Source organism: Arachis stenosperma, chromosome 1 (assembly GCF_014773155.1).
Source record: "Arachis stenosperma cultivar V10309 chromosome 1, arast.V10309.gnm1.PFL2, whole genome shotgun sequence".
NCBI classification, from domain to species: Eukaryota; Viridiplantae; Streptophyta; class Magnoliopsida; order Fabales; family Fabaceae; genus Arachis; species Arachis stenosperma.
Window position 1 is genome coordinate 46,303,107 of NC_080377.1, and position 18,656 is coordinate 46,321,762.

The following is an 18,656-nucleotide window of genomic DNA, read 5'->3' on the forward strand; positions in this document are numbered from 1 at the left end:
AGGATTCCATATTTTCTTGTTCTCTTCTCTTTCTTATGAGCAGGAGCAAGGACAAAAGCATTCTTGTTGAGGCTGATCCTGAACCTGAAAGGACTCTGAAGCGAAAGTTAAGAGAAGCTAAGGCACAACTCTCTGTAGAGGACCTAACAGAAATCTTCAAAGAAGAAGAACCCATGGCAGCCGAAAACAACAACAATGCAAGGAAGGTGCTGGGTGACTTTACTGCACCTACTCCCGACTTCTATGGGAGAAGCATCTCTATCCCTGCCACTGGAGCAAACAACTTTGAGCTTAAGCCTCAATTAGTTTCTCTAATGCAACAGAATTGCAAGTTCCATGGACTTCCATTGGAAGATCCTCATCAGTTCTTAGCTGAATTCTTGCAAATCTGTGACACTGTCAAGACTAATGGGGTTTACCCTGAGGTCTACAGACTTATGCTATTCCCTTTTGCTGTAAGAGACAGAGCTAGGACATGATTGGACTCACAACCTAAAGAAAGCCTGGACTCTTGGGAAAAGCTAGTCAATGCCTTCTTGGCAAAGTTCTTTCCACCTCAAAAATTGAGTAAGCTTAGAGTAGAAGTCCAAACCTTCAGACAGAAGGATGGAGAATCCCTCTATGAAGCTTGGGAAAGATACAAACAATTGATCAGAAAATGTCCTTCTGACATGCTTTCTGAATGGAGCATCATAGGTATTTTCTATGATGGTCTCTCTGAACTATCCAAGATGTCTTTGGATAGCTCTGCTGGAGGATCTCTTCATTTGAAGAAGACGCCTGCAGAAGCTCAAGAGCTAATTGAAATGGTTGCAAATAACCAATTCATGTACACTTCTGAAAGGAATCCTGTGAACAATGGGACTAATCAGAAGAAAGGAGTTCTTGAGATTGATACTCTAAATGCCATATTGGCTCAGAATAAAATATTAACTCAGCAAGTCAATTTGATTTCTCAAAGTCTGTCTGGAATGCAAAATGCACCAAGCAGTACTAAGGATGCTTCATCTGAAGAAGAAGCTTATGATCCTGAGAACCCTTCAATGGAAGAGGTGAATTACATGGGAGAACCCTATGGAAACACCTATAATTCTTCATGGAGAAATCACCCAAATTTCTCATGGAAAGATCAACAGAGACCTCAACAAGGTTTCAACAACAACAATGGTGGAAGAAACAGGTTTAGCAATGGCAAGCCTTTTCCATCATCTTCTCAGCAACAGACAGAGAATTCTAAGCAGAACACCTCTGACTTAGCAACCATGGTCTCTGATCTAATCAAAACCACTCAAAGTTTCATGATTAAAACAAGGTCCTCCATCAGAAACTTGGAAGCACAAGTGGGTCAGCTGAGCAAGAAAGTTACTGAACTCCCTCCTAGTACTCTTCCAAGCAATACAGAAGAAAATCCAAAAGGAGAGTGTAAGGCCATAAACATGGCCGAATTTGGAGAGGAAGGAGAGGAAGTGAACGCCACTGAGGAAGACCTCAATGGGCGTGCACTAGCCTCCACTGAGTTCCCCAATGAGGAACCATGGGAATCTGAGGCTCAAAATGAGACCATAGAGATTCCATTGAACTTACTTCTGCCTTTCATGAGCTCTGATGAGTATTCTTCCTCTGAAGAGGATGAGTATGTCACTGAAGAGCAAGTTGCTAAATACCTTGGAGCAATCATGAAGCTAAATGACAAGTTATTTAGAAATGAGACTTGGGAGGATGAACCTCCTTTACTCACCAAAGAACTGGATGACTTGTCTAAGCAGAAATTACCTCAAAAGAGACAAGATCCTGGGAAGTTTTCCATACCTTGTACCATAGGCACCATGACCTTCAAAAAGGCTCTGTGTGACTTAGGGTCAAGTGTAAACCTCATGCCTCTCTCTGTAATGGAGAAGCTAGGGATCTTTGAGGTACAAGCTGCAAGAATCTCACTAGAGATGGCAGACAATTCAAGAAAACAAGCTCATGGACTTGTAGAGAATGTTTTGGTGAAGATTGAAGACCATTACATCCCTACAGATTTCATAGTCCTAGAGACTGGGGAATGCATGGATGAATCTATCATCCTTGGCAGACCCTTCCTAGCCACAGCAAAGGCTGTGATTGATGTTGATAGAGGTGAACTGATCATTCAAGTGAATGAAGAATCCTTTGTGTTTAAGGCTCAAGGATATCCCTCTGTCACCATGGAGAGGAAGCATGAAGAGCTTCTCTCAATTCAGAGTCAAACAGAGCCCCCACAGTCAAACTCTAAGTTTGGTGTTGGGAGGCCACAACCAAACTCTAAGTTTGGTGTTGAACCCTCACATTCAAACTCTAAGTTTGGTGTTGGGAGGTTCCAACATTGCTCTGAGCATCTATGAGGCTCCATGAGAGCCCTCTGTCAAGCTACTGACATTAAAGAAGCGCTTGTTGGGAGGCAACCCAATGTTACATTTTATCTATTTTCTTTTGTTATTTTATGTTTTTTGTAGGTTGATGATCATGAGAAGTCACAAAATCAAGTGAAAAAGCAAAAACAGAATGAAAAATAGGAAGAAAAATAGCACACCCTGGAGGAGAACTTGCTGGCGTTTAAACGCCAGTGAGACTAGTAGTTGGGCGTTTAACGCCCAGTCTGGCACCATTCTGGGCGTTTAACGCCAGAAAGGGGCACCAGACTGGCGTTAAACGCCAGGAAAGGGCAATAACCTGGCGTTAAACGCCAGAAAGGGGCACCAGCCCGGCGTTTAACGCCAGAATTGGCACAAAACGCAAATTTTCTTGTCACTTGGTGCAGGGATGACTTTTCCTTGACACCTCAGGATCTGTGGACCCCACAGGATCCCCACCAACCCCACCACCCTCTCTCTTCTTCACCCATTCACCAATCACCTCAATACCTCTTCCCCAAAAGCCCTTCACCTATCAAATCCCATCTTTCTCTTCACTACTCACCTCCATCCTTCATAAAACCACTTTTCCACCCAAACCCACCCTTACATGACCGAACCATAAGCCCCCCTCTTCACTCCTTCATTTTCACACAACCTAAACACCACTTCTCCCCCTCTTTGGCCGAACACAAAGCCATTCCCTTCTCCCTCATTTCTTCTTCTTCTACTCTCTTCTTTCTTCTTTTGCTCGAGGACGAGCAAACCTTTTAAGTTTGGTGTGGTAAAAGCATTGCTTTTTGTTTTTCCATAACCATTTATGGCATCCAAGGCCGGAGAACCTCTAGAAAGAGGAAAGGGAAGGCAAAAGCTTCCACCTCCGAGTCATGGGAGATGGAGAGATTCATCTCAAGGGTGCATCAAGACCACTTCTATGAAGTTGTGGCCATGAAGAAGGGTCAACTTTGATCAAAGGTTGGACCAAGTCCTCATAGATATCTGTGAAGAGGGCGCCCAATGGAAGAGAAATTCAAGAGGGAAGTCGGTTCAATTAAGAAGGCATGACCTCAAGCCCATCACTAAGAAAAGGATGGAGCAAACAAGAGATCCTCCTCCATGAAATTAGAGAAGATCAAAGAATCATGAGAGAGGAGCAACAAAGACAAGGAAGAGACATTGAGGAGCTCAAGCACTCCATAAGACCTTCAAAAGGAAGAACAAGCCGCCATCACTAAGGTGGACCCGTTCTTTAATCTCCTTGTTCTTTATTTTTCTGTTTTTTTCGAAATTTTCATGCTTATGTTTGACTATGTTTGTGTCTTATGATCATTAGTGTCTTAGTGTCTATGCCTTAAAGCTATGAATGTCCTATGAATCCATCACCTTTCTTAAATGAAAACTGTTTTTAATCACAAAAGAACAAGAAGTACAGGATTTCAAATTCATCTTTAAAACTGGGTTAATTAGTTTGATGTGGTGACAATACTTTTTGTTTTCTGAATGTATGCTTGAACAGTGCATATGTCTTTTGAATTTGTGGTTCATGAATGTTAAAATTGTTGGCTCTTGAAAGAATGATGAAAAAGGAGACATGTTACTGAGGATCTGAAAAATCATAAAAATGATTCTTGAAGCAAGAAAAAGCAGTGAATACAACAAAAAAAAAGAGAGAAGGAGAAAAACGAAAAAAAAAAGAAAAAAGAAAGAAGAAAAAGAAAGAAATAAAGTTGTGATCCAAGGCAAAAAGAGTGTGCTTAAGAACCCTGGACACCTCTAGTTGGGGACTCTAGCAAAGCTGAGTCACAATCTGAAAAGGTTCACCCAATTATGTGTCTGTGGCATGTATGTATCCGGTGGTAATACTGGAAGACAGAGTGCTTTGGGCCACGGCCAAGACTCAAAAAGTAGCTGTGTTCAAGAATCATCATACTTAACTAGGAGAATCAATAACACTATCTGGATTCTGAGTTCCTAAAGAAGCCAATCATTCTGAATTTCAAAGGATAAAGTGAGATGCCAAAACTGTTCGGAGGCAAAAAGCTAATAGTCCCGCTCATCTAATTTGGAGCTTAGTTTCATTGATAATTTGGAGTCTATAGTATATTCTCTTCTTTTTATCTTATTTGATTTTCAGTTGCTTGGGGACAAGCAACAATTTAAGTTTGGTGTTGTGATGAGCGGATAATTTGTACCCTTTTTGGCATTGTTTTTAGTATGTTTTTAGTAGTTTTAGTTGAGTTTTTAGTATATTTTTATTAGTTTTTAATTAAAATTCACTTTTCTGGACTTTACTATGAGTTTGTGTGTTTTTCTGTGATTTCAGGTATTTTCTGGCTGAAATTGAGGGATCTGAGCAAAAATCTGATCCAGAGACTCAAAAGGACTGCAGATGCTGTTGGATTCTGACCTCCCTGCACTCGAAGTGGATTTTCTGGAGCTACAGAAGCCCAATTGGCGCGCTCTCAACGGCGTTGGAAAGTAGACATCCTGGGCTTTCCAGCAATATATGATAGTCCATACTTTGCCCAAGATTTGATGGCCCAAACCGGCGTTCAAAGTCACCTACAGAAATTCCAGCGTTAAACGCCGGAACTGGCACCTAAATGGGAGTTAAACGACCAAACTGGCACCAAAGCTGGCGTTTAACTCCAAGAAGAGTCTCTACACGAAAATGCTTCATTGCTCAGCCCAAGCACACAAGTGGGCCCGGAAGTGGATTTTTATGTCATTTACTCATCTATGTACACCTTAGGCTACTAGTTCTACTCATCTATGTACATAGGCTACTAGTTCTCTTTATAGGACCTTTTACTTGTATTAGGGGGCCTTTTGATCATGTTTTTATGATTGAACTCACTTTGGGAGGCTGGCCATTCGGCCATGCCTAGACCTTGTTCTTATGTATTTTCAACGGTGGAGTTTCTACACACCATAGATTAAGGTGTGGAGCTCTGCTGTACCTCGAGTATTAATGCAATTACTATTGTTCTTCTATTCAATTCCGCTTGTTCTTGTTCCAAGATATCACCTGTTCTTCAACTTGATGAATGTGATGATCCGTGACACTCATCATCATTCTCACTTATGAACAAAGTGACTGACAACCACTCTTGTTCTACAAGCATACGAGGCTTAGTGAATATCTCTTGGATTCCTGATACACGATGCATGGTTGATCGCCTGACAACCGAGTGCTCGCCTGACAAACGAGCCAGCCATTTCGTGAGATCAGAGTCTTCGTGGTATAGGCGAGAACTGATGGCGGCATTCAAGAGAATCCGGAAGGTCTAACCTTGTCTGTGGTATTCTGAGTAGGATTCAATGATTGAATGACTGTGACGTGCTTCAAACTCCTAGCAGGCGGGGCGTTAGTGACAGACGCAAAAGAATCGATGGATTTTATTCCGGCCTGACCGAGAACCGACAGCTGATTAGCCATATGCTGTGACAGAGCATAGGAACATTTTCACTGAGAGGATGGGAGGTAGCCACTGACAACGGTGAAACCCTACATGAGCTTGCCATGGAAAGGAGTAAGAAGGATTGGATGAAGACAGTAGGAAAGCAGAGAGACGGAAGGGAAGGCATCTTCATACGCTTATCTGAAGCTCTCACCAATGATATACATAAGTATCTCTATCTTTATCTTTATGCTTTATTCGTTTATCACTATACCCATTTGAGTCTGCCTGACTGAGATTTACAAGGTGACCATAGCTTGCTTCATACCAACAATCTCCGTGGGATCGACCCTTACTCACGTAAGGTATTACTTGGACGACCCAGTGCACTTGCTGGTTAGTTGTGCGAAGTTGTAGTGATCACAATTTCGTGCACCAGCTCCTCACCCCCAACCATGGGGTTTAGAGACTCATGCTGTGGAAGGTATACAATGAAATGTGTAAAAATGTCATGAGGTACTGATACAATGTCAAAAGATCCTATTAATAGTAAACTAGTAACCTAGGGTGTACAGAAATGAGTAAATAACGTAAAAATCCACTTCCGGGCCCACTTGGTGTGTGTTTGGGTTGAGCAATGAAGCATTTTCATGTAGAGACCTTTTCTGGAGTTAAACGCCAGCTTTCATGCCAGTTTGGGCGTTTAACTCCAAGTTTTATGCCAGTTCCGGCGTTTAACGCTGGAATTTCTGAGGCCGAATTGCTACGCCGGTTTGGGCCATCAAATCTTGGGCAAAGTATGGACTATCATATATTGATGGAAAGCCCAGGATGTCTACTTTCCAATGCCGTTGAGAGCGCGCCAATTGGGCTTCTGTAGCTCCAGAAAATCCACTTCGAGTGCAGGGAGGTCAGAATCCAACAGCATCTGCAGTTCTTTTCAGTCTCTGAATCAGATTTTTGCTCAGAACCTTCAATTTCAGTCAGAAAATACCTGAAATCACAGAAAAACACACAAACTCATAGTAAAGTCCAGAAAAGTGAATTTTAACTAAAAACTAATAAAAATATACTAAAAACTAACTGAATCATACTAAAAACATACTAAAAACAATGCCAAAAAGCGTATAAATTATCCGCTCATCAGTATCCTTTCTCCAGTTATGTGATGCAGAGATTATGTCCTTCAATCGTAGATTCGGCTTGGTCTTTCCATTGTAGAAAATTGTCCTCATCGAGCTTCATTGAGATCAGAGAGGATGTGAAGTTTTGTTGTGGCACAGCTAGTGTTGCTTGTTCTTCAGCCATGATTGCAGATTCTATGAAGCTCTGATACCATGAAAGGTACCAGGCCTTAGTAGAGAAGAAGGAGAAAAAGAAGATAGAAGAGTTGAGAGAAGAGTGGAGTAAGTTTCTGTTGTATTCTGTTAATGATTCATCACACACAACTTTACAGTATAGTCTATGTATATATAAGAACAGCTGGAAGGAGTGTTTAACTAACTGATTGAGAAAGCTAACAGAATAAAACTAACTAACTGAAGTCCAGCCTGGCACTAATAACTACAATCTCTAACTGACTAACAGACTCTAATTGAATGCACAACAGAGACCTTAACTGCCTGAATGCACCATTACTCTGTCATTCACTTATTTATGAATTTTTATAATTCATAGTTTGTGCCAAGATAATAATCTCTTATAATTATACCAATACAAAATTATTCCACTACCACTCACGATATTCTAGTTTGATAATTTTTCTTATTTAAATCCATAATTATATGCATCCTACAATACCATCCTTTATTTTTAATGTTGTGTATTATTTTCAAATTAATTTTGTATCTCCTATCAAAATTAAAATAATTTATGTAGATATTTAATTATATATTATCACATCAATAAAAAATAGTTGCCTTTCAAATTTATTATTTACAAGGATATAAAAAAAACTGTATAAAAAGTTAAGTTCTGATTAAATAAAAATGAAAATAAATATATTGTGAAGTCAATCATTCATTCAAATTATTTCTTTTTTGATTGAGTCACTAGCTAATTGCCATAGGCAACTCCCTCAACAGAAGAAGCATGCCTTACTATGTCATCGCGACATAACAATCATATTTATAGATACAAAGATTGTACTTGTCACACTGATAATGGAGACTACACAAGCAATCAATAATCCAACCCAAAATTCTTAACCAAGACCAGTCCATGAATCACACACACCAAATTGACATTACCAACTCATGTTTCTTAAGATTTTAATAAATTTTTATTGCAATTATTAGCTGCCTAATACAACTTTTATGCAAAGATTTGCAACAAAGCACTATATAACTGATCTAACGAAGAATAAATAACTAAAACTCATTCATCGTGTCCAAAAATTTACATTCTCATAGAAAATATTTCACCCATTACATGCGTAAAATTCAAAACTTACAAAGCACATTGCAACATAAATTTATCATTTTTCGGTCTCTTTCGAAAGAGGTTTTAGGGAATTCAAATAGAAGCACTAATAATGCTCAATCAAATGCTAAAGGTTCCAACCAAGTAGCAGAGGAGATTCATGTCTCCAATCAGCTCCCGAACGATAGGTACAACTTTTACACTTTGGATATTTTATTCTTGGAAGGGACTATTTTAAAATTTTAAAAAATTTTTAAGAATTGTCTTGATATTTTATTTTTCAGTACTTGTTTATACTTTTGCTTTACCTTAGATACTTATTGTATATGTAGACACGTATCACTTACTTATACGAATTAACGTTCCATATTAACAGTCACTCTGTTAGTAATTAACGGATTGAATTGGAGGAAAATTATATTCTCTAATGGAAATAAACGTTGAAAACTGTTTTGAGTATTTTAAAATTTAAAAATTAAAATATCTAATTTTAAAAAATTTCAACAACTCATTTGAATAATTATATGTATTTTATTATCTTACCTTATTAAAAGAGTATATGTGTTTTACGGTCTGTTTTTTTTATGTAATTTTACACAAAAACACAAATCTTCTCATATGGATTTTAGTTCAACTGTTCAACTCATTCTTAATATTTTTTAATGGATTAAATGGTCAAATTAATTTTTAAAAGATCACTCATTTTTCAAATTAGTTTCCGAAAGTTTTTTTTAATCAAATTCGCCTTCAAAACTTTTAAGTTAGTCATTTTAGTTTTTCCGTCACTTCCGTTACTAACGAGGTCAAAATTTATTGATATGTCATATTAAATAACATCACAACACACACCCAATAGTCTTAATTAGCAGTTAATATGATAAATGTATGAAATTAGATCAAATTAATCTCAAATTGAGAGATTTTAATACCTCAAGTTATTTCTTTAATTATATTTTAATTTGATCTAATTTTATAAATTTATTATGTTAATAGTCAATTAAAATTTATATGTGTATATTATAGTATTATTTAACATGTTATATTAATAAATTTTTTAACTATTAACAAAAAAATAATAAAAAGACTAATATAATTAATTTAAAATTTTTAAAAAATAAATTTTATTAAAAATATTTTTAAAAATTAATTTAAAAAATGAATATTTTTTTAGAGATGAGAATCCGACCATTTTTTTTAAATGGACAAGGGGCATGTAGAGAATGTTTTAAATTTAAACGCAAAAGTTTAAAAAAAATCTCTCCCTTTCACTCTTTTATTATTATTATTATTATTATTATTATTATTATTATTATTATTATATTCCTTCTTCCGAGTTTCAGAGCATGTTGTTAATTCGACCACTTTCTCCACCAAATAGAAATCAGTTACGTAAACCAAAATGAAGATCTTTTTCATCACTGCATTTTCTCAATTTCTGATTTTCTTTTTCTTCTTCCTCTAAATCTGACTCCAAACCTTCTAGAACCTTTCGCAACCTCAATCAGTCGGAGATGAGCAACGGGGAGCTTTTTAGCATCGAACCTCTCGAGCTCAAGTTCCCCTGTCAGTTCCCATTTTTGTCATTCTCCCTCGATCTATTTTTCTCATTTTCTAGGATTTCAAATTTCCATGATTTTCTAATTCTTTCTTTTCTTCTCGTTAGTTGAGTTGAAGAAGCAGATCTCGTGCGCTCTCCAATTGTTCAATAAGACCGATAGCTATGTAGCTTTCAAGGTAAATGGTGACATTTTTTTTCTAGCTTTAGCTTCCTTCTTTTTCAAAATTCAAATTGTTTGTCTCGTCATGCTCTTCATTTTCCTATCGTCAATTTGGAGAATTTGTTTTGAATTGTTATTTTGATTCTATTATAAGATCTATTGAATTCACAATAACTTTAACTCTTCAGCAAGTGTTTGGTGCAATGCGGTATTAAAAAAATTGTACGATAATTTGTTACTATTCTATTATTTTATTTATTTGTTGATGTGATAAAATGCTTAATTTCCATGTTTACGTGTTGCATATTTAGTTTTGTTCAGGTGAAAACAACTAATCCGAAGAAGTATTGTGTTCGTCCAAACACAGGAATTGTCTTGCCACGATCAACATGTGATATTATGGGTACTAATACTTCTATGCACTATTATTGAACAGGCGAAAGGGGAAAATGAAATCAGTTATTGAACTTTTCAATTGATGATTTATATACATGCACTATAATAAAATTGATGGCACTATAATAAAGTTGATGGAGCCTGGGACTAATTAAACTCTTATTCTAACTAACTGGTACAGCTAATTTAATTTCTAACTAACTAGTTAACTTATGCTACTAATTAGAATATCTAATATCTCCCCTCAAGTTGGAACATACATGTTGTATGTTCCTAACTTGGCCATGAGAAACTGAAATTGAGGTGTAAGGAGTGCTTTAGTGAGAATATCTGCAAGTTGATGCTTGCTTGGAAGGTGCACCAGCTTGATAATCCCATATGCGACTTTCTCTCGAATAAAGTGGCAGTCGATTTCAATGTGTTTAGACTTTTCATGTAAGGTTGGATTGGTAGACATCTGAATAGTCGATATATTGTTGCAAAAAACTATGGCTGAGTGGACCTCATGTGCATGAATTTTAGCAAAGCAACAAGTGCAAGCACCTTACAAGCAGCATTTGCCAACGCCCGATATTCAGCCTCAGTTGAGCTTCTAAAAACCACATCTTGTTTCTTGTTCTTTCACGATATCAAAGAATCACCCAAAAAGGTGCAATACCTAGTGGTGGATTGTCTCATATCTAAACAACCACCCCAATCTGCATTAGCGTACATAATGCAATTGAAATTGGACTTATATGAGAAAAGGAGCCCTTGTCCCGGTGCAGCTTTCAAGTAACGAAGGACATGATGAGTGGCATTTAAATGGGGAAGGCGCGGATCGGACATAAACTGGGCCAATTTCACGACTACGAAGGTAATGTTTGGTCTGAAAATAGTCAAAGACATGAGGTGGCCAATTAGTCTTCTATAGTGGGATGGGTAAGGTACGGGATCACCTTTACCAGCTCGAAGTTTAAGATTTGCATCCATAGGTGTGGTGGCAAGCTTACATCCTAAGTAACCTGTCTCTTTCAGTAACAACATCGCATACTTTCTCTAAGTAAGCACCATGCTAGCTTTAGAGTGTGCAAGTTCTAAACCCAGAAAAAACTTGAGGTCACCCTAGATTTTGAGCTTGAATATTGATTGGAGTTTCAGCTTAACCATCTCTTGCTCGGGGGCAGCAATGATGATATTATCCACATAAACAATGAGAAAAGTAGTCGCATCGCCTTCTCCCAAAGCAAATAGAGACTAATCATGTTTGCATTGTGTGAACCCATGGCTGAGGAGAGTGTTGCAGAACTTGGTAAACCATTGCCGTGAAACTTGCCTTAGACCATACAAGGACCTTGTAAGCTTGTAAACTAATCCCCCTTTTCTTTGAGGATGGCCCAAGGGTAACTCCATGTAAACTTCTTCATCTAATTCGCTGTTGAGAAACGCATTGTTGATATCTAATTAGAGAAGACTCCAATTCTTGACCGCAGCAATGGTGAGGAGAGTCCTTACTGTGGTGATTTTGCGACCGGGATAAAGGTATCCCTAAAGTCGATCCCGGCTTGTTGAGTGTAGTCTTTGGCGATGAAGCGTGCCTTATAGCGCTCCGGTGTACCATCAGCCTTTAATTTGGCTTTGTACATCCATCGGCACCCGATTGCACGTTTGGCTTTGGGTAATTCGACCAAGATCCAAATATTATTGGCTTTGAGGGCATCTAGCTCTTTTTGCATGGCCTGCCACCACTCTTTGAACTTGACAGCTTGGTGATAGAATTGAGGTTCAGGAATGATGTTCAACTGAGCAATGGAATTGTGATATTTGGAGCTGAGCTTGTGAGCACTAAGGTGGTTAGTGAGAGGATATGGTGTTGAGGTATGATACACATAGTCATTTAAATATAATGGTGGCTGAGTGTGTCAGGTAGATCGTCGTAATGGTGGTGGCTGAGGCTAAGTGCTGGGGACGATGGAAGAAAGGCTTGGAGAATGGGGTGCGGGTGTGGAATTGGAGTGAGGTGAAGGTGGTAAATGTGATGGAGTAGGATCTAGAATAAGTTTAGGTAGTGCAAAGTCATGAAGCAGATTTGTGTTAGATTGAAGATGAGGGGATTGACTAAAGGGAATGATGGTTTCATGAAATACAATGTCTCTGGATTTGAAAAATTGTTGGTGTGAAGGTTGTAAAGTTTATATCCTTTATAGCTAATAGGATAGCCAACAAAGACAGAGGGGTCAGCTCTTGGGCAAAATTTAGTCCTAGAATCGGGAGTAGTTGCTGCATAGGTAAGGCATCCAAAACTTCTCAAGGAATCATAGTTGGGTGTCTTGCTAAAAAAGAGTTCAAATGGTGGCTTGAAATGTAGAAGTTCGCTGGGAGTTTGGTTGATAAGGAAGGCAGCAGTGATGATGCATTCACCCCAAAAGGAAATAGGCACTATGGATTGGAAAAGTAATGCTCCTGCAACATTCAAAAGGTGTTGATGCTTGCGTTCCACGATGGCATTCTGCTGCAGACAATAAGGATAGGAGAATTGATACAAGACTCCTTGTTGCTGTAGGAATGCGTCGAGAGCAAGTTCTTTGGCATTATCTAACCTGAAACACTTAATTCTTTAGCCAAATTGAGTTTCAATCAAGGCAAAAAAAAATCTTTAAGTAGTCTGTGGCCTCAGACTTGTGAGTTAGCATATAAATCCAACAAAAACGAGTCGCATCATCAACAATTGTTAAGAAGAAATATTTTTCATTATAAGTTGGGATATCGTAAAGTCCCCAAACATCACAATGTATAAGGTCAAAAGCATTGGAGGACATGTTATTATGTGATTTGAAAGGAAGTCTTTTGAATTTCGCTAAGTGACAAACTTCACAAGTGTGATGGTCTGACTTATTTGGTAATTGCAAGATGTTATCTTAAATGCTGTAAAAAACTAGAAGGAGCGTGTCCTAAATGTGCATGCCATAACTGGGATTTGCATAAATTTATTTGATTAAAACTAGTATGAAAGGTCGGATTAGACTGAGTAGAGACATAAGGATTTGAGGAACCATATGATGATGACTTGGTTGGGGTGTCAACTTTCAGGATATAAAGTCCCTGCTTTAGGTTACCCTTCCCAATTTTCTTCGAAAACTTGTCCTAAATAACGAAGTGAGTGTATCCAATAGTTACAGTGAGTGAAGAATTAGAAAGTAAGAAAGACACTGATAGTAAATTGACTCAAAATCCAGGCACATAAAATACATTGTGGAGTGTAATATTGTTATTGATGAAAATTGACCCTATGAAATTTGCAGAAAAGATGTCACCATTTGGTAAAGAAACTGAAAATTTTTTAGAGGTATGAATGGACTCGAAGTGATAAATCACAAGCAATATGTATAGTGGCTCCACTATCCAAGATCCAAGAATTATTGGGTAAATTTGACCTTAACATGGATGTGTTGAGAACAATACCTATTGGGGTTGTGACGCTTGTGGATTCAGGAGTTGGAATTTCCTGAATTTGGTGATGGTTGAGTAAGGATAAGAGTTATTGAACTTGAGCAGAAGTTAGGTTGGGAGTGGCAGATGTTGATGGTTCCAAATTGGTAGACACATTGTGTACGGATGGCCTCGTATCTCTCCCTTCGCCAAAATTTGGTGCTAATCCGTGGAGCTTGTAGCACTTATCGATTGTGTGCCCAAGAAAGCCACAATGAAAGCAGAGAGGACGATCTTTCTTGAGTGTGCCTCGGCCACGACCTTGAGGTTGAGTGGCATGAGGATTGCGGGCGAGGAAAGCAACCTGAGATTGTGGCAGTGAATTTAAGGAAGCTCTTAATGCTTGATGTTTCTCTTCTTGAGTCACCAAAGATAGCACCTTGTTAATCGTAGGAAGAGGTTCCATGAGTAGGATTTGACCCCGAATTTTAAAGTAAGACTTATCTAGTTCCATCAAGAAGCAATGGACGTATTATGCTTGAAGAAATTCTTGCATAGCTCGAACATCACCATAGTTGCATTGTACGGGTCTGTAGCAGTTCAATTCCTCTCCAAGAACTTTGATCTTAGTAAAGTATTGTGAGATGGTCATCGTGCCTTGACGGAGATTCATCAAATCATGTTTTAACTCGAAAACGCAAAAAGCCATTGGCATGCTGAAAATCGCTCTTTCAAATCATTTCAAAGTTCAGCAGCTGAATTTGTATACACCAGTGAAATGGCTATCTCTTTCGAAACAGAGTTCAAAATCCAAGTGCTCACTACATCATTAACACACTGCCAGTTTTCAAATTTCTCTGGTTTAGTGGTAAGATCATGTTGAGGAACAGAACTTGTGATAAAACCAAGCTTTCTCTTGGCATTATGTTAGGGACTTGGGTATTATGGGTGCTCAAAGTCCCACATCGAGTAGTATGGGATGCTTGATGTTGTATATAAGGAAAGTGGTTCTTCCCCCCTTAACAGCTAGCTTTTAAGGTGTGGTTCCCCATTTTCCTTAGATACTTAACAATGGTATCAGAGCGTGGTTGTCGGCGCCATGAAAAGGGCTACCTATAGGCTAGATTAAGGTGAATACCGAATACTGATAGACCGTAGCAAAGTGGCTACCGTTGGGTCAGTGTTGATAGAGTGAAGCCGCCGTGGACATCGGCTCTCCAGGGCCGGTGTATTGTTAGGGACTTGGGTATTATGGGTGCTCAAAGTCCCACATCGAGTAATATGGGATGCTTAATGTTGTATATACCGTTGGGTCAGTGTCGATAGAGTGAAGCCACCGTGGAAATCGGCTCTCCAGGGCCGGTGTATTGTTAGGGACTTGGGTATTATGGGTGCTCAAAGTCCCACATCGAGTAATATGAGATGCTTAATGTTGTATATAAGGAGAGTGGTTCTTCTCCCTTAACAGCTAGCTTTTAAGGTGTGGTTCCCCACTTTCCTTAGATACTTAACACATTGAGGGCTTTTCATATAGCGTGGCTCCAGGAATAATAGTTGTTGAGTGACTAAGATCAAACCTAGTTGATCAGCCGGAGAGAGATTGTATGGATCGATCGTCATGGATGAAGTTGAAGAAACAGCCGAAGACGGTGAAACGAGTGGGAGGAAAGGGAAAAACGGGACCTGTTATTGAACTTCTCAATTGAAGATTTATATACATGCACTATAATGAAGTTGATCGAGCCTGTGACTAATTGATCCTTTATTCTAACTAACTGGTACAGCTAATTTAATTTCTAACTAACTTGTTAACTTATGCTACTAATCAGTACATCTAATAACTATTACTCTCCCTTTCCCCCTACATTATGATGTTATTGGTTATCATCCATTAATGTTCACTTTTTTCTACTATTTTTTTGGTTAATAAGTTGCCATGCAGGCGCAAAAGGAAGCGCCACCTGATATGCAATGCAAGGATAAATTTCTTCTTCAGTGTGTGAAAACTTTTGACGGTGCTTCTACAAAAGATATCAATTCAGAAATGGTATAATACTTAATAATAGTTGCCTTTGCATTTTCATTTAATTTCTTTTTCACCTTTTTGGTTTGAATTGTAAATCTTTTGCTGTCATTTTCATTTAATTTCTTTTTCACCTTTTTGGTTTGAATTTTAAATCTTATGCTGCTTTGTCTAGTTCAACAAGGAGGCAGGGCATTCGGTTGAGGAGTGTAAATTGAGAGTGGTGTATGTTTCTCCACCTCAACCACCATCTCCAGTCCCAGAAGGTTCCGAGGAAGGGTCATCGCCTAGAGGTTCTGTTTCAGAAAATGGGAATGTCAGTAGTGTTGACTTCACACAAGTGGGTTCTTAACTTGTCCTCAATTGGATGAACCTTAACTTTTCTCCAAGTGAAAATCCGATGATGTCAATTGGGATTCCTTTTATTATTGAATATTGCAGGCATCAAGAGGATTTACTGAAAGATCCGATACTCAAGACAAATATGCAGAGGTAAAGAAAGAAAAAGTGTGTTGTAGTTATTAGAAAAATTAATTTTTATTTATTGGTAGCTAATTTGTTGATTGATAAATCTTTATTTCTAATATGGAAGTTTTAGAAAGAATATCAACTATAACCGAGCTATCTTGTTCAATTATTTAAAGAAATCATATCGTTTTGTTTGTCTGTTAATTTGTACGACTTCTGGTTGTTTTCATGTCATTTTGCTTAGTTTGTGATCAAATGTTGACAATTGAGCTCTTTAGAAACTATCTCATGCCCTTACTTGGAGCATACTAATTGGAGAACATTTCAGTACTATGCAGAGTTTATATGTTTCCTTCTGTGTCATTGATTGATTGGCATTACTAGTAGTTGACCCTATGACCTTCTTTCTACAACTCAGTCAACTCTACAATTTTAATTCTATGGAATACATGAGTATGAGAATTTTTAAAAGAGTTCTGCCTGAGTTGAGAAATGGTTTATGGCTAACTTACTAAGTGGCCTGGGGATCACAGATTCTTCTCTAATATCAAATTTGGAGGATAAGTTCATATTTTCAAGTCCCAATGATGGTTTTTATGTATCTTAGATTAACAGGAAAAGGCAAACCAAAAAATATTTAAACTTAATATATATATATATATATATATATATATATATATATATATATATATATATGATTTAGATACTACATAAAGTTGTTATTGTGTGGTGTGGCAACGTTATTTTGACTATAATTGCTTTGTTACAGGCAAGGGCTCTTATCACAAGATTGACTGAAGAAAAAAGTAATGCAATTCAACAGAACAACAAGTTCCATCAGGAACCGGTGAGCATTAATCAAATATGGTTTAGATAATTTTATCTACCAATTTGTATAGTCTATATTGATGTCTTTCTGGCAATTAAATTTGTAGTGTTTGCTATTAAAGCAATATATACCACAGATATTAAAGTCTCTAAAACACCATCAAAATCTGATGCTCTTTCTAACTATCTATTTTAAAAGCATATATTCTCAGATAGATGTGGTAACAATCACAATTCATGTCAAAGTAATGCTATGGGAGGGACCTTACATAATTTGAACTGTTCTTTTGTTTTGCCTTCAAATATATTTTAAGGTGTTCTCCGAATTTGATGATTTTCAAGATATTGTGTATTGTTTGTGGGTTTCAATTTTTTGTAATATGAGATGAAGAGCACATATTTTCAACACCAATATGAGGTTTAGTTGTATGAACATTTTGTGTAGGACATGAAGTAATAGTTGTGCTTCATTAGTTTTATATTGATTTTATGTATTGCATATATAATGTTTGCTTGTGTTGAGATTTTGCCTTTGCCATGACCCCTCTAATAGTCTGTTAGGGATTTGATTGTTCCGGTCAATTTCTTCCACATCAGGGTTTAAACAATTTACTTTACACGTGCTCTATTGCATGCAGAGAGGGGCGCGAGCTCGTGCACATACAAACACATGCATTAATTCTTTCAAACTTAGCTTTGCGCTCAAGAAAACATTTATTTTGGTGATTTTACTAATTGTAGGATCTTCTGAAGCGTGAAGGCAATAAAAATCGCAGTGGAGTCTCCTTTGTCATTATTGTATTAATTGGCTTACTTGGCATGACTATGGGGTATCTCATGAGGAAGACCTAATCAGTTCTGCAATTTGATCTCTCTTTCTTCTTACTCCATTTTTGTTTCTATTTTTTGGTCTCGGATGGATAGCATTCTGAAAGTAGAAAACATTGGGGAATGTCATAGGTATGAGATTGCCCTTATTTGGGACTTGGCTCATACTTTCGGTACATGAATTCCTTTCATAACTTAAAGAGGGGAACTTTATTTGTTATTTCTCTTGTTTATCTGGTGGCTCTTGGGTAAAGTCGAAGTTGTAAAAAAAATGATGATAAGAGGCTCCTTTTCTTATCTTTCCATGTTAAAAATGTCCTTAGTACGTTACTTATGACAGTGTTCTTTGTTTCTTTCGTAATCCCCTTTTATGTATGTGTGTGTGTATGTATATACATATTGATAGTTTCTCTCAAATAAGAAAAGCTCACAAAAAGGCTACAGGTACTCTTGAAGGGTGTATAAATCTCATCCTTTCGTGACTCATCAGATATATGTTACTCTGGTTTTCATTATTGGGTATTTTAGCACATTTTCCTTCTTGTTTAGGGTTTCCATTATGAAGACGAGTTTTGTACTTAAAGATCACATATTCTGATTATTTTGGCTAATGACTTTATTCAAATTTATGGTGTCGAAGAAATATCGTAAAGCTTATGGCATAATACCTTCACTGTCAAATATCTGGTAGAAAATTGATGAATAACATGGATTCCGGATAATAATAAAAAGGATAGGAAAAAAAACTTGGATACATAAATGTGCCAGAAAAATAAAAAATATGATTCAT

The 18,656-nt window shown here is 37.5% G+C and overlaps 1 protein-coding gene and 1 non-coding gene across 3 annotated transcripts; one reads left to right on the top strand and one right to left on the bottom strand.

Annotated features, from left to right (window-relative positions):
- Window positions 1-569: 569 nt before the first annotated feature.
- On the bottom strand, window positions 570-677 carry LOC130955170 (small nucleolar RNA R71). The gene has a single exon (XR_009076626.1). It is a non-coding gene; the product is annotated as a small nucleolar RNA R71 (small nucleolar RNA).
- An 8,858-nt stretch (window positions 678-9,535) lies between these two features.
- Window positions 9,536-18,371, top strand: LOC130939506 (vesicle-associated protein 1-2-like). Of its 2 annotated transcripts, none has more exons than XM_057867626.1 (8): window positions 9,536-9,760; window positions 9,861-9,931; window positions 10,237-10,318; window positions 15,651-15,766; window positions 15,918-16,082; window positions 16,184-16,234; window positions 16,980-17,057; window positions 17,677-18,371. In XM_057867626.1, the coding sequence occupies exons 1-8, from the start codon at window positions 9,709-9,711 to the stop codon at window positions 17,794-17,796; spliced, it is 735 nt and encodes a 244-aa protein (XP_057723609.1). In that variant the 5' UTR covers window positions 9,536-9,708; the 3' UTR covers window positions 17,797-18,371. The 2 variants fall into 2 exon arrangements, with proteins under 2 accessions (XP_057723609.1, XP_057723654.1); XM_057867671.1 differs by having other exon boundaries at window positions 9,564-9,760; window positions 17,780-18,371.
- The last annotated feature ends 285 nt before the right edge of the window (window positions 18,372-18,656 follow it).